Source organism: Mercenaria mercenaria, chromosome 13, assembly GCF_021730395.1.
Source record: "Mercenaria mercenaria strain notata chromosome 13, MADL_Memer_1, whole genome shotgun sequence".
In the NCBI taxonomy this organism is placed as follows: Eukaryota; Metazoa; Mollusca; class Bivalvia; order Venerida; family Veneridae; genus Mercenaria; species Mercenaria mercenaria.
The window spans coordinates 8,573,216-8,597,271 of record NC_069373.1 but is presented as its reverse complement, the minus strand read 5'-3'; the positions used below and the strand labels follow the sequence as shown (position 1 = coordinate 8,597,271).

Sequence of the window (24,056 nt, the reverse complement as noted above, 5' to 3'; positions counted from 1 at the left end):
CGTGGCGAAATTTGATTGGTTATAATAATGACAACATGCTCAGTTTCAGCTGTCAAATGAATTTGCAGAGTTTTCTAGCATTATTTCACTGAAGCACTTTATTCCGGGCATTGAACTATGTCTGTATTCTCTTTGTAACTTTGAAGAACTAAGTTTTAAAAAAATCGAGTTGATTTCAGTAAAAACATAATTGAACACCATGGTTGGCTTGAATGTGAAAAAAGTGATGATCAGCTATGTTGTCTATGCAGTGGTGCTTGTTGCAATTAGTACAAACAGATGTTTTGCATCTAAGGAGAAATGCAGCACTTGCAAAAGCATTATTGAAAATTTTAAGGAGGTAAATACATTTGTATATCGTCTGTATATCTTTGGCTCTGCTGTTGGTTTTGTCTTCTTTACACCTGTTGTAAACCATGTGCTGGACATAAAGCCGTCATGTTTTCTACCAACCGTGATTTGACCGTTATTTCTCGTATTTGAAATTATTTATTTATAGCTGTGGGGTATTTGGTATTTACATTTCGAGGGCTTGGTGCAAAACTATTGCCCTCGATTTATAGTTACCAAATACCGCTCAGCTTTCGATTTTAAAAATATTTAAAATCTTCAGAATTGGCCAAGGTAGACCTGACACCATTTTTTTAAGTTTAACCAACAGAAGTGGATTGAACCCGACCTAGCAATGAAACAGACAAGATCCGCAAGGACAGGTAACTAGAGCAAAATTCCCGGCGTGCACAGACGTAATCCCTGCCAAGTCAGGTTCAATCCACTATATTTGTATTTGTAATGATTCCATCTCTGATAATTAAGGTTCATCAAGAGTGTTTGGAGACCACCCCTCAGATGAATTTTGATTTTGGAAATTTATTCCTCATAGACCGTTACTATTTATTATGAATACACTGAATTGTTCAGAGGAAGTAGGGAATACATTATACAAAGGTAAGCTTCTTTGAGAATAAGTATTTTGTCTAAAATTACATGTACTTCGATTGTCACTATTCTATTTTGTAGAAAATATCTAACTTTTTTTCAGTATTTTTTCTTTAAATACATTATGTTTGTGTATGTAACATACTTATCTAGGTACTCCCAGTATTGAAATACGGTTAACTTACATATTTTCTTAATTATAAGAGTATTTTGTCATTGTGAGTAATTTGACAGCTCTACTTCCACTTTCATTTTACAATTTTTGCAATGTTTTGAATTGTACATATTTTGTAACAATTTTAACACTGGGAGTACCTGGAGAAATATATGTTAGGCACACAATAAGTATAAAGGGGCAGTCTCAAAACACTTTACATGAACCTTAATTTATATATATGTATATACTTTTTAGCTCAACTATAGGAAGTATGGAGAGCTATCCTACTCGACCTGGTGTCGGCATTCGCACTTTGGACGATTCCATTCTGTGCTTAACACCAAGGGCAGTTTTACCAATTGGCAAATCTATGCCTAGCTTTTAAGTTTTGATGAAGCATGGAAGAGTAAGTAAAATTATATCTAGATATTAAAGCAGATCTCAGTTATTTCAAAGAATAGTATACAGGTCAGCTTTCTGTTACTACAGGGTCTCGAGAAAACAAAGAAATCAAATTTTGGTGGAGGAAACACAAGATGGGAAGAGAAATCTCTTGGTACATGGGCTCATAGGTATCTTATTAAGTTTGTTTTATTCAATAATTAAAAAATCTGTTGATTATATACTGATAGCCAGTTAGCATGTATAGTAAATATTAATTAAAATTTCTTGTGGTAGTGCACTCCTTAGACTGGCTCCTGTCTCTATGTTTTTTCTGTCATATTTCTCATATATATAAATTTCCTTCATAAACAGTAGAAGTAACTCCAACAGGTTGTTTAGAAAGTGTCTCTAAGTTGTTTTTAAGCTATTTCTTTTGATTTTAAATAGTTTTCTTTTTACTCCAAACCTTTGTTTTGAAACTTCTACCAGATGTGTTTACAGATACGTTTCCTCTTCAGTGAAACAAGATTAGTGGAGATTTGGGACAACTACTTGTGCAAGCATGATAGTAAGGAGGTATTGTACTGTTACTTTTTATCAAAAATTAGGAAATATTCAGTGTCTGTAGAAATGTATCTTACTAGTTACTGTAAAATGTCCATTTGTCTGCAGTTTGAAAGCTGATGTTAAAATGTGTGATATATATTTTAGTTGTCATACCACCTTGTTCATTTCATGCTGCTGGTAAAGGTGTTAGTATTAGTAATGAGTGTAAATGTATATAGTAAATGTACATATATTTCAAGCATTCAGATAAAGAGGAGTTGCTTAGCTTCCTATTTGAATGTTACATACTGTTAATGTATGGAAAACTGTGTTCTTAACCTTTAACTTGATGGACTGGTCCATCATTCAATTTGGGCAGTACCATTTATTATTCGACGGGGTGTTTGCTGAAAATTTACGGACTGAACAGCGAACAGTGCAGACCATGATCAGACTGCACAGATGTGCAGGCTGATCTTGGTCTGCACTGGTCGCAAAGGCAGAAATATACGTCACCATCAGGCTAAAGGTTACAATTCCATGCGCTTTGATAGTTTTCTTATTAATCCTCAATATATATGCTAGTTTTCTCATCAACACTAAATACATATATATAATTCAAAAAGACCAACTTGCCACTGCAATTTGTATTTTCAGTGTCATTTTATGTTGGAAAAACATGAAGAAGATTTAGAGGAGTTTTGGTTTAATATTCATGCTAAAAATGAAGATGCTGATATGCATGAATGGTTTTGTATCAATAAAATTAAAGGTAAGACCTTGGAGGAAGTGATGTAATATGTACTGAGATTTCTTATAAGATTTCTCGTGTATAATATATTTATATTAAAAATCAATGTCGGTATCTTTCTTAGCTCGACTTTTAGAGCTATTGCACTTGTCCCGGCGTTACCGTCGCCATTGGTTAAAGTTTTTGATATAGTCAAATATCTCTGTTACTATCAACGCTATTGTCTTGAAAATTAAAACAGTTATTTACTGTCAAAGTCTAAACCAGGAGAAACAATCGTCATAACTCTGGTTTGAATTTTGACAGAGTTATGCCCCTTTTTAACTTAGATTTTTTTGTTAAAGTTTTTGACAAAGTCAAATATCTCTGTTACTATTAAAGCTTTTGACTTGAAACTTAAAATATCATTTACTATCAAAGTCTACACCAGGAGAAACAATCCCCATAACTGTGATTTGAATTTTGACAGAGTAATGCCTCTTTTCAACTTAAATTTTTAGGTTAAAGTGGGCCTGAAGTTAATAATACTGATTTAAACTACTCAGTACTGGTCGATAGAAAATGTTTGCCCAAAACCCACTTCTGTGCCTTAAATTTCTCTTAAGCAGTACTTAAGGTTGGTTTGTTTGTATTTCAGTATGTTGCCCGGACAATACTTATGGTCCCAAGTGTAATGAATGTACTGGTGGAAAAAATAGACCCTGTAAGGGCAATGGAAAATGTGATGTAAGTTCTATCACAGAATGTAGTTCTCATGTTACACCTTTAATTGGATACATGGAGTTTGGTTACCTGTTGTTAGTTATATAAATTTCATTTGTTTAGAGAATGACATTGTTCAGTTATAAAGACACATAACTAAATTGTTCTTTTTTACATACGATGGAGGTTGCCATCGGTTTGAGGAGTTTTGATATTATGATACCCTTATGAAAGGCAATTCTCTTGAGAGCTTTGAAAGATTTCTGTCTTCTATATCTAATAATTGCTGATATTAGATTTTCTGTTTTCCTGAAATCACATTTTTACTAAAATTTCTGTGAAAACTGTCCTTGTTGATATTAAGTTACTTAAACCATGTTTATCTAAAATAGCAATGTTGAACTATGTTGAAATGTTGTTGAGACTGTTATAAGAGCGTTGTTTTTGATTTGTCAGGGAGAGGGTACGAGAGAGGGTACAGGAAAGTGTAAATGTGACTCTGGTTACCATGGTGACCTCTGTGATGAATGTACAGATGGATATTTTGAGGAGAATAAAAATGATACCCATACTCAGTGTACAGCATGCCACGTCTCCTGTAAATCAACATGCTGGGAGGCAGGACCAAAAGGATGTGATGAGTGTAAATCTGGTTGGACGACGTCTGAAAATGATGGATGTCAGGATATAGATGAGTGTCCAGATACGCCATGTGATGAAAATCAGTACTGCACTAACACACAGGGGTCGTATCATTGTGCTACTTGCCACAGGTCATGTCACGGCTGCCATGGATATGGCTCACATAAGTGTGAAGAATGCAAAGAAGGATATAACAAAGTAGATGAGAATTGTTTAGGTAAGGCAAAATCAACTTGAAGATTTTAGATTTGAATGTGTCCCAGTAATCAGTTATTCAATGTTAATTCCTATATATGTCAAATAGGTAATGAAAATTGCCATTTTGATTTTTATATGCCTTTTTCGGAAAAAAGAATGCAATATATTATGAAACAGCATTCTCTGTACAGCTGTCAACATTTTCCAATTTGGGCCTCTATGTCAGGACGTGTAATAGGGACAGCTTTCAAGTGTTTTACAGGATGACTAAGCAGTACCTGGTCTTTTTTTTGTTTCCAGACTCAAAGAAATTATAATCACTAAAGCGTGCAAACTTTGCCTGATGTCTAAGGATCACTTAAGGATGATTGCTTTTGTATTTGTGATCAATAGGTCACAGTGTCCAGGAGACTGAAAATGGTTTCCAGCCTCTAAAACATAAAGTATAATAGCGATGGCTTTCATATTTTACACACTGACTTAGTACTATTAGAAGAAGATCCCTATTCCTTTTCGGATCATTTGCTCAAAGGTCAAGGTCATGGGGAGCTGACTGAACTAATTTTTTCGTTTTCGAACTGTAAGTGAGAAAGCATTTATACAGGTACAGCTATCAAACTTCACACAATGACTAAGAATAGCAGTTACATGCTGAGGATAGGTTATTACTAGTACAATCTCCAGGAACACGTCTTGTGAGGATATCTTCCACCATTACATAACTGAAATACTTTTGAAAAATATTTCTAAACCAGGGCTCCAGATAATTTTTTTGGCCTATGAGTATTTACTCATCATAATTTTTGTGAATGAGTAAAATGGTAAATCTGAAATTGACTAGGAGTAATATTACTCCTGAGAATTTGTAATTGTGAAAAAAACAGAAATCAGTTTTATAACATATTTATTGGGTGTAACCCCCATGAATTTGTTTGCAGTTCACTATGGTTTCAATTCAGCATTCAAGTTTTTGCTTCTTTTTTCTCCCTTGGCTTACTTTGGCTTCACACTCGCTACCAAATCCAATAGAATATTCAATATACCTTTAACTATGTTTTGGGGCTCATTTTAGTTGGTTTAAAGAATGCGTAGAGTGTTTGTTCCATAGAAAGAGACATTTTTGTTGTTCACTCTGCACTGGAAGTTGATATCTTAAATTGACACCACTTTAAAATACACTACCATACCATCCATATTAATTCCCAACCATTTGATTTACGCACGCATTGAGTGTGTAATATAGTTTAACCTAGGTGTATACTGTATAGAGTACCATTCAATGCTTGTGTACCTTTAATGTGGGAGAATTAATGCCGACCGTGCTGTTACGTAAAGCATCCAGACGATTCAGATTTTGTTTATGCTAGTAAAAAGTCAATGTGGGCGTTTCTGTAATTTCATATACGTTTTTATACGCTTAAAAATTATCAGACATGCATATATGCATTATTTCAAAGTGTAATTTACGCTAATACACATCTTATCTGGAGCCCTGTAAACCCAAAACAGATATATATAAGTGTACTGTTTCCTGAAGTTAGATAAAAATTAAACTTATGTGATATTGCTAATGCTTGGTTTCATGAAATAAAGTTTGTATTTTACAGTGTAAATATAGAACAAAAGATTCAGATTCATGGTTGAAAAACTTTTCTCATTTTATTGTAGATGTGAATGAATGTGAGGTGGACAAGACATTGTGTTCAGGGGAAAAACAGTCATGTGAGAATACAGAGGGTAGTTATAAATGTAAATGTGAAGGGGACCTAATATATGAGGCTGGCAGTCAGACGTGTATACCTAAACCAAAAGGTATGTATGTTTAATCAAGTGTAAAAACCCAGGTTATGAATTACCTGTAGCCTAGGTTTGCCAGCAGTCTAGGCTACAGTCTCAGTTATGATTTGCCAACAAACAATTAATTGATGGTTTTGGAAGATACAGCAGTACTTTTCCTTAGCTTTCAGGAAAAATGTTTTGATGAAACTTTCAAGTACCCTCACACAATCAATTAGCAGTTTGCCCAGTTCTGATTATAACCATAACCATAATTGCAGCGTATGTTCTCTGTGATGATTTGGTAATAGATATTGTGTCTGAAATCATTTGTCCCTCACCTCTGATTCATACATGTGATGGAGTTGGCTGTTACATGCAGAGAACAGACTTGTACTGGTAGGAAATTCGTGAACACAGATTAGATTAACTGCCCAACGTTACATAACTGAAGTACTGTTGAAAAATGGTGTTGAACCCAAAACAAACATACATTTACATAAATATAACTAGTTAAAAGAATGGTTGTTTTTGTTGTTCCCAGTCAATAACTAGAAAATGCTTGGATCTGCAGTGAACTATATTGAAGGATTGGCTGTACACACTAGATGACCTCTTTCTATTTGCAGGGTCAGGTAGTAAAAAATTAGTGACATTGAGACTGAAAACATTTTCCTATAAATAACGGGGAGAAGGTTTTGCCTTGGACTGTCAAATTTCATAGGATGAGTGCTTATGCTTACTAGATGATTCCTATAGTTTTAGGTGTTAGAAGGTCAAAGGTCAAGGTCACATGACTTTAAAGAATTAAAATTGTTTCTGATCAATAGCTGGAGCATGGTTGGGTTACGTGTTATTTCAAAATTAGCATGCAGCCCTTCTCATATATCTGTGTTCAGTTGATGATTCCTGTTGTATTTATATCCAGGAGGTTGTTGGTTAAGACCAGTTATCATGAGAGTGAAAACAATTTCCAGTAAATTAATGGAAAATGTGTTGGCCTATGACAATTAAATCTTAAAGGGTGATCACTTTTGATCAAGGGGTCATTAGCTCAAAGGTCAAATGTCATTCATTCTCTGTGATATAACAGTTTTAGATGATTAAAAGATATCATTAACCCTTACCCATCATTCAATTTGGGCAGTACTATTTATTATTCAAAGGGGTGTTCACTGAAAAATTCAAAGGGGTGTTCACTGAAACTTTACTGACTGAATAGCAGACTGTGAAGACTTTGAGACCAGTGCGACCTGTGCAGGCTGGTCTTGGTCTGCACTGGTCGCAAAGGCAGAATCACTTTAGCAGGCTAAAGGCATAGTTCTTTAAGTCATGCCTGATTTCTAGTATAGTCAGGATGAAGATCTTTTACATATGTCTTGCTAGGAAGGCTAGGTAATCCATTATTATTTCTGTCCTGTGAGGACAGCTAGGAAAGCCTTTATAATTTTGTCTTGTTAGGAGGTCTAGGAAATCCATTATTATTTCTGTTTTGTCAGGATGACTAGGAAAGCCTTTATAATTTTAGGTCTGTCAGGAAGGTTGAGAAATCAATCTTGATTCCTGTCTTATCAGGATGACTAGGAAATGTGTTGTAATTTCTGTCTTGTCAGGATAGCTAGGAAATCTATTGTAGTTATGGGTGATAGGGCTTACAAAGTAGATGACCCCTAATATTTTTGGGCTTACTCAGTCAAAGGTCAAGGTGACAGAGGTCTGAACATGGAAAACCATTTCTGATCAATAACTTGAGAATCACTCGACCCAGAATGTTGAAACTTCATAGGATGATTGGAAATGCAGAGTATTGATTTTTGGGTCACTTGATCAAAGTTCAGGGTCACAGGGGCCAGAAATTGGAAAACTGTTTCTGATCAGTAACTTGAGAACCATTTGACTCAGAACCTTCAAACTTCATAGTGTGATAGGACTTAAGCGTGGATGATCCCTTTTGAGGGATCATTTGAGCAAAGGTCAAGGTCACAGGAGCCTTAACAGGGAAAACTCTTTCCGATCAATAAGTTGAGAACCACTTGGCCCAAAATGTTGGAACTTCATAGGATGATTGGACATGCAGAGTAGATGACCCTTATTGATTTTGGGGTCACTCGATCAAAGGTCAAGGTCACAGGGGCCAGAATTTGGAAAAGAGTTTCCAGTCCATAACTTTAGAACCACTAGGCCCAGAATGTTGAAACTTCTTAGGATGATTGGACATGCTAAGTAGATGATCCCAATTGTTGCCAACCATCGGTGTCTCTCGGACTTTCTCTGCTGTCCCCTATTGACTTCTATGCCTTGGGGGAGACATGCACTTTTCTATAAAAGCATCTTCCAGTTTCTGTCTTGTCAGGATGGCTAGGAAATCCTTTGTAATTTCTGTCCTGTTAGAATGGCTAAGAAATCCATTGTAATTTTTGTCTAGTCAGGATGATGGCTAGAAATCCATCTTAATCTGTCTAGGAAATCCATTGTAATTTCTAGTCCGTCAGGATGGCTAGGAAATCCATTGTGATTTTTGTCTTTTCGGGATGGCTAGGAAATCCATTGTTATTTCTGTCCTGTCTGGAGGGTTAGGAAATCAATTTTCTGTTTGTATTTTTATGCCCCCGAAGGGAGGCATATTAGTTTTCAACTGTCTGTCCGTTAGCTCGTTTGTCAGTTAGTTAGTTCGTTCGTCACAACGTTAACTTTTTGCATGAAGGCACTTTACTCGCAAACCACTGCACCCAGGACCTTCAAACTTCACATGTTGATAGTACTTATTGAGTACACGACCCCTACTGACTTTGGGGTCACCAGGTCATAGGTCAAGGTCACCAGGTCAAAGGTCAAGGTGCTGTGGGGGCATTTGTCACCATTAGTGACAGCTCTTTGTTTTTTTTTTCAGGATGCCTTGGCAGTCCATTATAATTTCTGTCTTTGTAGGATGGCTTGGAAATTCATTGTAATTTCTGTCTTGTCAGGATGGCTAGAAAATCCATTGTAATTTCTGTCTTGTCTGGGTGGCTAGAAAATCCATTGTAATTTCTGTCTTTTCAGGATGGCTAGAAAGTCCATTGTAATTTCTATCCTGTCAGGGTGGCTAGGAAATGCATTGTAATTTCTATCCTGTCAGGAGGGTTAGGAAATCAATTGTAATTTCTATCCTGTCAGGAGGGTTAGGAAATCAATTGTAATTTCTATCCTGTCAGAAGGGTTAGGAAATCAATTGTAATTTCTGTTGTTGTTTTTTTTTTCAGGATGGCTTGGAAATCCATTATAATTTCTGTCTTTGTAGGATGGCTAGGAAATCCATCATAATTTCTGTCTTGTCAGGATGGTTAGAAAATCCATTGTAATTTCTGTCCTGTCTGGTGGCTAGGAAATCTGTTGTATTTTCAGTTCTGTCAGGACTGCTAGGAAAGCCTTTATAATTTCAGTTCTTCAGGATGTCTAGGAAAGCCTTTGTAATTTCAGTTCCGTCAGGACAGCTAGGAAAGCCTTTATAATTTCAGTTCTGTCAGGACGGCTGGGAAAGCCTTTGTAATTTCAGTTCTGTCAGGACGGCTAGGAAAGCCTTTGTAATTTCAGTTCTGTTAGGATGGCTAGGAAAGCCTTTATAATTTCAGTTCTGTCAGGACGGTAGAAAAAACTTTATAGTTTCAGTTATGTTAGGACGGCTAGGAAAGCCTTTATAATTTCTGTTCTGTCGGACAGCTGAAAAATCCATTACCATTATAATTTCAGTTCTGTCAGGATGGCTAGGAAACATTTATAATCTTAGTTCTGTCGGGACGGCTAGTAAAGCCCTTATAATTTCAGTTCTTACAGGATGGTTAGGAAAGTCTTTATAATTTCAGTTCCGTCAGGACAGCTGGAAAAAAACTTTATTATTTCAGTTCCGTCAGGACAGCTAGGAAAGCCTTTATAATTTCAGTTCTGTCAGGACAGCTGGGAAATCCATTATGAATTCTATTCCTGTCAGGATGGCTAGGAATGGATGTTGCTGTCTTAAAATTTTGAATAAATGTTTATATATATTATATGACAAGCCTGGTTTGTCTTTAAGTTTAAAAATGTAGAAGTAGAAAGTTAACTATATTTTGGTTTTACAATTTTAGAGGGGGGGGGTTTCAATTTTGTTTTTATTTTATTCCATCTGAGTTGCCAGTCAATATAACAATTTAAAAAAATCTGATTCACAACAAGTTTGTAGTGACAGATTCAGAAGTTTTCAATTATATTGTTGTTTCTCCTTATGAAATTTTGTTTATATATTTCTAAATGCAAACTGAGCCCAAAAAGATGTTAGGTTCTGTACATGAACATCCTTAGCAATTTAAATAACTGAAAGTTATGACCAACACGCTGATGAAGAAATATGGTACATAAGCAGAGAAGTTCCAATAGGTCTGAAGTTGTGACATTGTATCTTAAATTGAAGAAAATTGCTGTATATGAAAACTGAAAAAATCCTTTTGAAAATGAAACATTAAGGCTAAATATGTGTGATTTCTTCTTTTTTTTGCTAATTTATGATAAAGAAGAAGTCTATAGTAAGTTACTTGGTCTGTTTTTTCAGAGCCTCCAAAACCTTCCAAAAGTAAAGACAGTAAAGATAGAGAGAAGAAAGGAAGAAAAACAGATAAAGATAAACCAGGCTTGTTATTGTTATTGGGAATGCTTGTAGTGTTTTATATATGTGGATCTATAGTACAGTGGAACTTCATTATAGTCTTTTGTCTATCTATTGTATTTGGAGTGTTTCTCTACTGGTTTGGACTTCAACATGAGGCGTTGTGATATAACTACATGACAGTTAAACTTTTGCTCAATTCTCTGTACTGAGGAAAGAAAAATGTGTGCTGTGCTGTAAACTGAGGGTTATGCCAAGTTTGGTGAAGATTTATATGGTTAGCAGAGAGAGGATAAGAAACAGCCAGATTTTTCTTGTTTCATGGATGTGTACCTTGATAAGGATAAAATTGCAGGGGAGATGACTTTTGATGTCTAAATCAAATTTTTTGTGATGTCTAAATCAAACTTTTCATAATAAGTTGCTTAAAAGACATTCAGATGTAAGGAAAATTAAAAATTGGACTTAAGGTATAGGTAAGATTGACAATGCTGCTATGTGAGGCCATATATATATATATATGAACTTGTTAAGGATACATCCAAAGTTATTCCATATTGTAGTTAAAGACATTGATGCAGGACCCAAAGTAGAACCTCAGCATCTGATTAGTTGTTTCTGAACAGAGATTGGAAATTGACCAATGGCAAGATAGCTTTCTTCTTGAGAGTCAGACATTTCTCTGACTGGTTGTTTCTGAACAGAGATCTGAACAGAGATTGGAAATTGACCAATGACAAGATAGCTTTCTTCTTGAGAGTCAGACATTTCTCTGATTGGTTGTTTCTGAACAGAGGTTGGAAATTGACCAATGACAAGAGAGTCAGACATTTCTCAGATTGTGTTCAAATTATAAAGTTTCAGTCATTATGTGTGGAAGAATGTCTGCCTATTTGAAAATGAGTGTCCTTTACATGCTTCTCTACTGAAAAAAATATTAGAAAAAATGTGTAGATGTACTGTCTTAAAAATAGAGTTGTTTATTTTCTGATAAAATTTATATGTGTGTGTGTTACATTGGTTGTGTGATTCTACGCATTTTTATCAATCAGATTAAAACATTTAATGATGACATAATTGTGTGTTCTATATGGCAAAAAAAAAGGGAACTTATGGTGACAAAAGCTATCTAATACCATTTGTATATAGATAATTCAACATATTGCGTATGTAATGAATAATAAACAATTATGGAAAAGACAAATTTTATACCATGTACCTGTGTGACAGTAAATATCAAATATTGTGCAATAAAATTACATGTTACTGATAGTGTCATTTATGATTATTTTCTTATGTAAAACTGTAACAAAAATAGTACGGAAAAAGCATTAAGCATTGCGTCAAATTGTGTCTATTTTGTTATGTGTAATTAATTGATTTTGTTTATATTATGTGGAGTAAAATTTTTGTATGTGCTTCTATTGTTGCCCTGTTTACAACTTTAGTAATTATATAAAAAAATCAAATTAATTTTATTGTCTGAGAAGAATACTACAAACTGGTAAACACATGATCCCACTAAATTGAAACATTTTAATAAGACACATATTGTCTAGAAAATCTTTCAGTGAACAATATTTATTATTATATATATATATATATAAGGAATATTATGTGTTGGTTGGTCTGTGTATTTCTGTCACTTTATATTGTGTAGAATTGATATAATATGAAACCAAAAGGTTTTACAATTATAATAAACCTTACATAGGCAGTCTTAGTAAACTTGACTGCGGGTAACATAATACATGTAGATAATACATTTAGAATATGCCTGTAATCTAGCTGCTTAGTTTCCCCTGTCTTACGTGGCAGTCACATACAGGTCACTTTTTATGCCCCCCTTCGAAGAAGGAGGGGTATATTGTTTTGCAGATGTTGGTCGGTCGGTCGGTCGGTCGGTGGGTCGGAATGTAGACCAATCCGTTTCCGGATGATAACTCAAGAACGCTTGGGCCTAGGATCATGAAAGTTGATAGGGAGGTTGGTCATCACCAGCAGATGACCCCTATCGATTTTGAGGTCAGTATGTTAAAGGTCAAGGTCACAGTGACCCTGACAATTAAACAGTTTCCGGATGATAACTCAAGAACGCTTGGGCCTAGGATCATGAAAGTTGATAGGGAGGTTGGTCATCACCAGCAGATGACCCCTATTGATTTTGAGGTCAGTATGTTAAAGGTCAAGGTCACAGTGACCCTGAACAATTTAACGGTTTCCGGATGATAACTCAAGAATGCTTCAGCCTAGGGTCACGAAAGTTGATAGGCAGGTTGGTCATGACCAGCAGATGACCCCTATTGATTTTGAGGTCAGTATGTCAAAGGTCAAGGTCACAGTGAACAGGAACAGTTAAATGGTTTCCGAGCAATAACTCAAGAACGCTTGGGCCTAGTTTCACGAAAATTGATAGTTAGGTTGGCCATGACCAGCAGATGACCCCTATTGATTTTGAGGTCATTAGGTCAAAGGTCAAGGTCGCATTGGCCAGGAACAGTTAAACAGTTTCTGATCTTCTTGTCCAAAACCATAGGGCCTAGGGCTTTGATATTTTGTATATGACATCATCTAGTGGTCCTCTGCTAAGATTGTTCAAATTTTTCCCCAAGGGTCAAATATGGCCCCGCCCTGGGGGTCACATGGTTTACATAGACTTATATAGGGAAAAACTTTGAAAATCTTCTTGTCCAAACCACAAAGACTATGGCTTTGATATTTTGTAATGTAGCATCATCTAGTGGTTCTCTACCAAGGTTGTTCAAATTATCCCTCTAGGGTCAAATAAGCCCCGCCTCAGGGGTCACATGGTTCATATAGACTTATATAGGGATAAACTTAGAATATTCATGTCCATAACTTACATCATTCAAATTTGGACCACATGTATAGTTTTGAGTGGCAAGATGAACCTTGACATGAGTTGACCTTGATCTTGACCTAGTGACCTACTTTCACATTTCTTTAGCTACAGCCTTCAAATTTGGACCACATGCATAGGTTTGTGTACTGAAACAAACTTTGACCTTGTTATTGACCAAGTGACCTACTTTCACATTTTTGAAGGTACAGACTTCAAATTTGGACCACATGCATAGTTTTTTGTTCCAAAATAAAATTTGACCTTGATTTTGACCTCGTGACCTACTTTCACATTTCTCAAGCTACAGCCTTCAAATTTGAACCACAAGCATAGTTTTGTGTACTGAAATTAACTTTGATCTTGAGATTGACCTAGTGACCTACTTCTACATTTCTGAAGGTACAGGCTTCAAATTTGGATCACTTGCATAGTTTTGTGTTCCGAAATAAAATTTGACCTTGATTTTGACCTAGTGACCTACTTTCACATTTTTTAAACTGCAGCCTTCAAATTTGAACCACATGCATAAGTGAGCATATAATTTGTTCCTTATGCAATTACTTAATGCACAAAGGGGGGCATTTCGTGTTCGACGAGCTCTTGTTGTCATCTGTGAGGCAGAGATAATCTTTTCTTGCATACCAGATGGGGATTTCCGGTATTTTTACCACTGCTGGAAAAATCCATCTTACACCCTGGAGTGTAAGACACCCCAGGGTTAAAGGTGACTCTCGTGCTATAAATGACGTATTACGAACTACATATATGTAGAAGATTTATGTAGTAAGTTATATTTTATTTTTAAAAAAAAAAAAACGGAATAAAAATCCAATACCTTGACAGTTCCTCTTTGTTCCTGATAGTATATTTCTCGATTCAAAACACGTTATTTTATCAAAAATTCATAATGTTATGCTGCAACTGATAAAACAAAACCGGAACTAAACATAATTATTTGTCTTTGAAACGTCATGGTGTTTTTCCTGTTTACGGACGTTGGTTTCCCGCGCTTTGTTTAAATATGCTGCTATAAGTAACAGTTCTAAAAAAGAAAGTCCTTCGATTGATTTCATTTTTTAAAAATGCACATTTTCACCTTGTGACGCGCCTAGCTCAAAAAGAATTACATTGATTAAACCTTGCATGAGTCTTTATTATGATATGAACTTGAGCACCTCCTATTTTTCTTCTAGCTTCGCCCCCTATATTCAGAGTTATGGCTGCTGAAATAGTCAAAAATGCACATTTTCACCTTGTGACGCGCCTGACTCAAAAAGTATTACATATTAATTGATTAAACCTTGCATGAGTCTTTATTATGATATGAACTTGCGCACCTCCTATTTTTTTGTCTGCCTCCACCCCTTACTTTCAGAGTTATGGCCCCTGAAAACAGTAAACAATGCACATTTTCACCTTGTGACGTGCCTAGCTCAAAAAGTATATGATATAAATGGATGATAACTTGCATGAGTCTTTATCATGATATAAACTTGCACACCTCTTGGTTTTTGGCTGGCTCCAACCCCTATTTTTAAAGTTATGGCCCCTGAAATAGTAAAAAAAATGCACAATTGCACCTAATTATGTGCCTAGCTCAAGAAGTACAGTTGAAACTCGGTAGCTCAAACACGCCTACCTCGAAATTCCGCTTAAGTCAAAGAAATTTTCAAGTCCCGTCAAATTTCCTTCTTTATATATGTAATTCAACTTCGGTTATGTCAAAATTTGACTTATCGAGACTCCAGATGTATCGAAAGGAATTTTCAGCCCCATCAATAAAATTCAAGTGCATTGTAAACTCGTTAAGTCCAAGTGAGAAAAATATGCAACAAAATTTCACACATGTCATTGTGAATATGGTTGGTCTTTAACACATGCCCATGTTTATTTCCTAACCAGTAAGCTGTGATGCCGACATATCAAAGGTGCGGCGATTATCAAAGTGAGATGATGTCATACTTGTTTGCATGTGCCATAATGATACTTGTTTGATGTAAACATTAAGATTTCTGTAATCAGCAGTCATTTGTTTTTGAGACATTATGAAAATTGCTTTTAATTTAAACAAAATGAATTTATTAATTTGAACAGTTGGGATCTTTAATAAGGATTAATTAGAGGTAATCGTGATGAAACTGTGTAAACATAAACTTCTTGCGAAATGTCAATCCTCCATGAGAGAAATGTAGTACAAAAAGAAAACTTGACTCAAACACTTTTGAGTTTAGTGTCATATTTATTCCTCAAAAAAAACTGAAAACTTTGATAAACACAAACTGTACGGAATCGTGTACGCGTAAAATGCCGACAGCAAAAGGAAAAAGTTTCTATTTTTTAACTGAATTTTTTCGTAATGTGTTATCATTTCATCCATAAACGTCTCTCCCCATAACTCGAATTTCGGTTATCTCGAAGTATAAATCATGGTCCCTTGAAATTCGAGATACCGAGTTTCGACTGTATTTGATGATAATTCATGAAACCTTGCTTGAGTATTTATCATAATGTGACCTTGCACACTTGGCATTCTTCTTGAGAATCTTAGCACTTATTACAGAGTTATGGCCCTTGAAATAGCCAAAATAGTCGATTTTTTGTTTGTGATGCTCATAGCTCAAAAAGTATATGGCCTAGAATAATGAATCCTTTTCATAAAATGTTTGTTGAGGCTATACCCCATTAAGACTGCAAACATTTGAATTATTTACTATTATTTGTGACAGATGTAACAGTGGGGGGCACACCCTGTGTCCTACAGACACATTCTATTTAAAATTATTTTTTGAAATTGGTATGCAAGAAAAAGATTCTGTCACTGGTTATACTTATAAGTGCAGATTGGAATATCCGGCTCTCGGGTAACTGTTTAGGCGGTAACTCGGCAGGAGCCTTGTTACTGCCTAAACAGTTACCCTTGAGGCTGGAAATTCCCATCTGCACCTACAACCAGAGAAAGAATCTTATAATCTCACATTGCTTGCATCACACTGGTCATGCACTTCTTGTTTTATTAAATATTTATAGTTTGACTGTTGTATTAGACAATTATAGGATTGGCCCAAATGTTGTTCCATATTGAGATGACTTACCATGCTTACCATGCTTAAAAGCCAGGCACCTGCCTCAAAATAGGGGTCACACTTGGATGTCAAAGGTCAACAGAGTGTTAACAGGGTTGTTTCTTATCCATTTTCTAACACATTTATCAATAAAAAAGTTTCACTCTAACTTAGCACAAATGTTACTCATAATGAGATAATGTGACTCACACATCTTCCAGACAACCAGCATAAAGGTCAAGGTCACACTTTACGGTCAAGGGTCACTAGGTTTTTAAACAGGTCTGTTTCATGATTCACAAGTCTGCTATCCATCAAGGGATTATTATATTACATGGCATAAGTTTTCCCCATGACGAGATGACATGTCACTGATAACTCTAACTTAAAGGTCAAGGTCACAGACACAGGACCCTTCAAGATCAGGGTCTCACTTAGAAGTCAGAGATTTTAGGTCATTTTTTTTTCTTTCACAGATATCAGGTAATTGGGTTATGCTGCAGTTGAGATTAATAAGTCATCTTCCATGGCAATACTTCATTCACTTGGTTTTGACTTACTTGTGCCAAACTTTATAAAGTCCATCAAAGGCAGTAAAAGATATGGTGGCTTTTAGAATAATCATTTTTATTTGATGACAGTCTGGTATATTTCCACCAGCAGATAATTAGTTAAAAATTCTAACACTTTTAAGATTTTCTTTTATATAAACAAAGAAGGATTTTACTGTGTATTGTCTTGTCGATTTAAACATGTTTCGCAAATTGACCTACTTTTGGTTATTCTGGTTTACTCCGTACATTTACGCCTAAAAAAGATTTCCAGATTAGTATCCCTTCCTGGTGTAATTTGAACGTGTTAGAATGGAAATAGATTTTAGTTTTGCATGCTGTGTTGGCAAATAAAACAAGTTTTCCATTCAGATGCATCGTAATTAATCACTCAGACCTTCGTGATTAGATTACTACACATCTGAACTCAAAACTGTGTTCTATTTGCCAACAAAGCACGCAAAACTGAAATTTATTTCCCAAATATAATCAAAGCATTGAGAAAATAAATCTACCTCTCTGGTTAAATTGTGGTAATAAGGAAATTTAAGATAAGTCCAAAAATTTTGTAGAACCTCATTATACCCCCACAAAACAATTTTTTTTTTGTGGGGAGGGGGGTGTATAAAGGAGTGAGCTTGTTGGTTTGTTGATCTGTCGGCTCGTTGGTTTTCATAGTTTCGGACAATAACTCATGAAAAGCTTGACAGATTTGAATAATTTTTGATACACAGGTGTGACATCAGAAAATACAGGTCAAGTTCGACTTTGAGGTCAGTAGGTCAAACTCAGTGATCAAGGTCACAGTGACCCTGAATAGTTAAATGGTTTCTTGATGATAAGTTGAGAACGCTTGGGCCTAGGATCATAAATTTTGGTACACAGGTGTAACTGTAATATCATGAAATACAGGTCAAGTTCAACTTTGAGGTCAGTAGGTCAAAGGTCAAGGTCACAATGACCCTGAACAGTTTAACTGTTTTCGGACGATAACTTCAGAACGCTTGGGCCTAGGATCATAAGTTTTTGTACACAAGCGTAACATCATGAAATACAGGTCAAGATTGACTTTGAGGTCAGTAGGTCTAGGATTAAGGTCACAGTGACCCGGAACAGTTAAACGGTTTCCTGATAATAACTTGAGAACTCTCGGGGCCTAGGATTATAAATTTTAGTACACCGGTATAACATGATAAAATACACGTCATGTTTAACTTTGAGGTTAGTGGGTCAAAGGTCAAGGTCACAATGACACGAAACAGTTAAATGGTTTCCGGAGGATGGGAACGCTTTGGCCTAGGATCATGAAATTGATAGGGAGGTTGATCATGACCAGTAGATGACCCCTGATGATTTTGAGGTCAGTAGGTCAGAGGTCAAGGTCACAGTAACCCAGAACATTTAATCGTTTTTAGAGCAATTACAAGAGGGAGGTTGGTCATGACCAGCAGATGACCCCTGTTGGTTTTAGGGTCAGTAGGTCAAAGGTCAAGCAAATTTGGCTTTGATATTGGCTTAGTTCTGTAACAAGGCCATATTGTAGGGGTATAATTCGTCACTCCTGTGACAACTCTAGTTTTCAGCTGAAATCTTGATGTTGTTTAGGATTTCCTTGTTCACAATATAAGCATGTGATATATTCTTTGTCTGCCATGAGCTTCATGTATATATTTTGCAGGCATTTTTACTGGACAGCTTATAAAAGCTGTACATTTAAGGCTCAATTAGACAAAGGTCAGGGTCAAAGTGACCTTTAAATTAAAAAAATGTGTCTGATCAATAGTGTTCATTTATCTTAAGAATGTCTGAACTTTCCTACTTCAGATTTATGGCCATTCATAGTGGATAGTCAATGAACCTTTTCCCTAATATTACAAGACTGGACGAAGGTCAAAGTGTTAATACAAAATGGTTATGTAAAATGATCTTGTATATCAAATAGATGTTTAATAAGTGTATGTTTTCGTAAAAATTAGTACATGTACATCTTCCTTCTTCGAGTTCCCTTTCAAGTGTTGGCATTGGCAGATAACACCCAAGTGGTGATGCTGGCAGATGACACAAGTGGACACAAAAGCTGTGTGGAACATGGAATATCTGAAACTTATTTATGAAGAACTGTTTATACTACAATGTCATTATGACCCTCTTGTTACTACAATGTACATACCACAAACAGACATGCATCACATACTGCATGTACATCATTTTATTTAGTAAAGTACGAAATGTGAAATAAAAAACTGCACTGCAGGATTATGGAACTTCTTTAATAATATGTCATTATACACTTATTGATAGCTTGCTGGTGCATAGTGAAAACTATTGCCTAGGGTCCAGTGGTCAATAGTGAAAATAATTTTGACCATTCAATAAGTGTTTATTACATGACATCAGCAATTATTTTTTTTATTTTCAAAGTTTAAAATTATTAGCTTAGTCAACTTGTATTACATATAGCCAATTATATAGCACAAACGTAGGACTGGCAATTTATATAAGGAATCCTGTAATAAAATCTTTGATTGGTGATGCTGATATCTTTGCAACAAAGTGAATAGATTTATAAAAAAAGTTTTATTTTGTGATTTTTCAGAAGGTGAAGAAGAAAATGATGAAGGAGAAAAATCTTTGGAGAAGGAAGAGTTATGACATAAAACAGCAGATAGACCTCACTTCATGTTGAATTTCATTTATTTATGTACTAAGTTGTCTTTCCTTCATCTTATATTTTATGCATTATTTGTGCATTTGTTTTCCACCATATTGCCTTCCAAATAGCAGACCATTTAAAATATGTTGTCAAAAATTATAAATGTTGTGTTTAAAATTTATATGCTTGTATGAAATGTTTGTTTTGAAATCCACCTGTAAAAGTCTGCAACAGGAAACAGGAAGTTGCTGTATAGTATTTACTGAATCAGAATACTTATCATAGTCACTATCTCGTTCCTTACCCCACAAAAATAGTGAGATGTTTGATATATTTAATTTGACGTTTATGTTTTATGTCTATTTTTTAGTTGATATGGGCATATGACTTGAAAAATGTTAACAGGTCATCTGCTGCTAAAGTTTTATTAACTTGTGTGAACCAAAGGTTCAGGGCAGATCTTCACCAAACTTTATCTGTATCTACTTTTGATGGACCATGCTCAAATTTGTCCAACTAAGCCTGGAGCCATGACAGAGGTTTATGTAGAAGTATGTTAGAAAAATAAAACTTTAGTAAAAACTTTTCAGATTTTGAAGACAATTTAAATTGTTTAACTTTTATTGAGCAAAAATACATTTTGCATGGCAAAGTCCCTGGGTCAATTTTTGGCTCATATTTTGAAAAAAAATAAATATTTTCAGCCTTTTTTCATGTATGCTAAATAATATATACCTAGTACTTGATTTGAGAAACAAGTTTTTTTTTGCAAATTTTCTCAATTATTTAGCCAAGTATGACTGAAATTTACATTTTGAAAATGCCCTACAAAATTTTTAATGACATTCAAAACTATGAGATGCACCTTGAAATTTAAGAAAATAAAAAATTTCCTGGTTCTTCTGACTGATGCATAATCAACCAGTGGTAATGTTACAGAATAGGAGGATCAAACAGTAAGATATATAGGTGAATTTTTAGCATCTGTCTGTATCACTGTTGATTGAACTCTTCTTGTGTCTTGTATTTTTGTTCAGTATTGTACACAGCATATAGGTTTACATACTTCACCATGTTTGCCCCTACTAGTCAGTTTGGTAGACTTTGTTTAAAATTTGAAAGAATGCATGAAATCTTACTATCAAATCTGCCTTGCAGTGCCTGATTATATCAGTCATTCATACAGAATTGCAAATCATTTGTGTATTGTGTTTATTTATTTAGATAAATAACTACAGAGTGTCTACCCATTGCTTTTGGAAAACTTTTGAAGTACTTTGCAACTTGTTCAGTGTCAGCCATCATTACTGGATAACATTGAAAACTGCATAAATCTGTTTAGTTTAGTTTTTTTATAAATTTCTAAAATTTGCTTTATTCTTTAAATTTTGACTAATATGGCACAGATGTATCATTTTGGCAGTTAACAATGTCGAATCACTACAATCATTATGTGTATTATGAATTTGGGCACTGTCTGTGGTACAGGAAAAACCTATCATGTTCACAAGCATTTCTGCAGTTCTTTCTAAGGCAAAGAGTCCCTTCCAGTAGTTACTGAAAAGCAACAAAACCATGGTTAGAGATTGTCATTAACCAGGGTTAGAAAAGTGTCCTCAACTAATAGATATAAAAGGTTTCCTGTAACTTATGTATTCTGATCATAGGCAGGGCCTGGACAGTATACAAGAAGCTGGTAGTTTTGTGTACCCCACAAAATTTTCCTGCCTTTCTGCTGAGCTCTTAGATGTACCCTTGTTTGTCAATTCATCCAAATTTGTATTGTGCATATCACAAAGTATTAGACCTAAAGTCATCAATGTTATGAAGTTGTACACTTGGTACTAGGTTGTTCCAGATTTCACCTAACCTGACCAGTTATATAACTTTATATCTCTTGGCTTGGTGAAAACTTTGTGTGAAGGACCTATAAGTTTGTTGCCCATGTGGTTCTGGGATGATCTATGTATGAAAAGAATTGGAACCACTGCCTTACCCTTGCATGATCGTAAGAGGCGACTGATGGGGTCTTAACACTTGGTTTTGCTGTAACACTGTGATTCCAGCAGGTATGCAAATTTTGATTCCATTCCTCATGTTTTTATTTCGGTGTAAATGAGATGTGGAACCAAAATTTGTAGTCCTGTTTGGCACCATATAACCTATACTGTGTTGGTGCGCTGTAAAGCCCAAATAAATATGTTTGTTTCACACATATCTCAATAAGAATTTTATGCAGTCATGATACATTATAGGATGCTTTGCAGCTGGTTTTATTTGGGATTCTCAGTCAGACCAAACTTACGGCTTTTGATTTTGTAAAAAAGAATGTATTTAGGGCTTTAAAGTTTGTGTTGCATATTTGACATAGAGTCATGAAAGTTGTGCAGTTGGGATTTTATTTTGGATTTGCTCTGCCTCCAGCAACCCATATTCGTCCTCCCACCCACCTCCAAAGGTAAATTGATATCTCTCAGTTTCTTTTTTCCTGTGTTTCTTGATGATGTTTATAGTATCCATACACACCCCCCCTCCCCCACCATACCCTTACGACTTGCACGTGTGATATGAAAGTTCATAATTTATAAGCTTGCATGGTCAACAAATAACATGTAACCATATTGTGATAGGAAGTAGGGGCACCAGTTATATGAACATGCATCTAGTTTTCATAGCAGGAATCTTAATGACTTCAAGATGAAAGCTTGACACAGTGTATTTTCTGTTCTGTCTGGAGACAAAAAGCATGGATGCAATAAACGTTGAGCTCAATAGGGAGAGCACAGATCTACGGATTGCGGGGTTGTGAGTTTGATCACCAGGCGCAGTGTATTTTCTCTGTGACGATTTGATAAGAGACACTGTGTCTGATATCATTCATCCTCTATGTCTGATTCATGTGGGGAAGTTGGCAGTTACTTGCAGAGAACAGGTTTGTACTGGTACAGGATCCAGGAACACTGGTTAGGTTAACTCCCTGTCGTTCCATAATTGGAAAACAGCGTTAAACCCAAAACAAACAGAAGCATGTAACTCACAGGAAATGTGAAAGTATGATGTACGAGTGGACATCCATTTTGAATAATTGCAAAATAGTAGAAATATTCTCTAGCTTTAGTTAGTATTTATATTGTAATGTGCTTGTAAAATGTGATTTGAAAGGAATGACTTATTGGACCAACAGTATGCTCTGGTTGAACTTGTCTTTGTTATTTTACATTATTTGATGATATACATTATAAATAAAGTTATATTTCCATCATTGTCTTCTTTCTGGTAGAAATATTATGATTTTAAGTCGGGCTAAAAATATAAAACAGTCATCCATGAAAGTAGTCACATTTCCATTTCTACCTTTCAAAAATACTTTACGCAAGTATTTTACTTTGAATTACTTGTACCTCACTGCTATGGGTTAAAACCATGCAAGGGATGTAGAATTCTGTCATGTGAGGAAGCTATTGACCAGCGATTTGACCGGGTGACCTAGTTTTTGACCCCACATGAAGCTATTCAGCTGTCTTACAGTATGACAATGGTTCTTCCTAGGTACCTGTCTGTGCCTGAAATCATCCACAGGTGCTTCCCTCATCTTGTGCCTTCTGTTACTGGTGTCTTCCATTGCTGCTTCCATTTATGCCTTCCTCAATTTACAGTTTAAAAGTCGACATATGACCTAATTTGAGTCTAGTTAACTTGAAACCAATTACAAGATGGTCATGATGACCCTATATCGCTCACCTGTTAAACTTGGCCTTGGAATCATCAAGATAAACATTCTGATCAAGTTTCATGAAGATAGGGTCATAAATGTGGCCTCTATAGTGTTAACAAGCTTTTCCTTCGATTTAAATGGTGACCTAGTTTTTGACCCCACATGACCCAGTTTTGAACCTGGCCTAGGAATAATCAAGATAAATATTATGACAAAGTTTCATGAAGATAGGGTCATAAATGTGACCTCTAGGCTGTAAACAAGCTTTTCCTTTGGTTTGACCTGGTGACCTAGTTTTTGACCCCATATGACCCAGTTTCGAACTTGACCTAGAGATCATCAAGATAAATATTCTGTGCAAGTTTGTATCAAATCAAAGCATAAATCAAACCTCTATATGGCTGAAAGCGCCAAAATGGAAAATTTTGCCCCATTCTGGGGCAGTAACTGTAGAACTCATGATGGAATCTAGCCAGTTTTCAAAAGGAACTGAGATCTT

The 24,056-nt window shown here is 35.5% G+C and overlaps 1 protein-coding gene across 2 annotated transcripts; it reads left to right on the top strand.

Moving 5' to 3' along the window:
* The first annotated feature begins 7 nt into the window (after window positions 1-7).
* Window positions 8-23,101, top strand: LOC123529941 (cysteine-rich with EGF-like domain protein 2). 2 transcript variants are annotated; one of them, XM_045310551.2, is made up of 8 exons: window positions 8-340; window positions 1,586-1,668; window positions 1,999-2,056; window positions 2,684-2,798; window positions 3,415-3,503; window positions 3,936-4,338; window positions 5,988-6,131; window positions 10,660-12,562. In XM_045310551.2, exons 1-8 carry the CDS (start codon window positions 200-202, stop codon window positions 10,878-10,880), a joined length of 1,254 nt encoding a protein of 417 aa, XP_045166486.2. In that variant the 5' UTR covers window positions 8-199; the 3' UTR covers window positions 10,881-12,562. The 2 variants fall into 2 exon arrangements, with proteins under 2 accessions (XP_045166486.2, XP_045166487.2); XM_045310552.2 differs by lacking the exon at window positions 10,660-12,562 and adding an exon at window positions 19,786-23,101 and having other exon boundaries at window positions 10-340.
* Window positions 23,102-24,056: the final 955 nt, after the last annotated feature.

Bases quoted from the DNA above. Each gene is read 5' to 3' on its own strand.
- LOC123529941 (XM_045310551.2), top strand. From the start codon at position 200: ATGGTTGGCTTGAATGTGAAAAAAGTGATGATCAGCTATGTTGTCTAT. The intron at 341-1,585 runs GTAAATACATTT...CTGTTACTACAG, and splicing joins TTATTGAAAATTTTAAGGAG to GGTCTCGAGAAAACAAAGAA. The intron at 2,057-2,683 runs GTATTGTACTGT...TTGTATTTTCAG, and splicing joins GCAAGCATGATAGTAAGGAG to TGTCATTTTATGTTGGAAAA.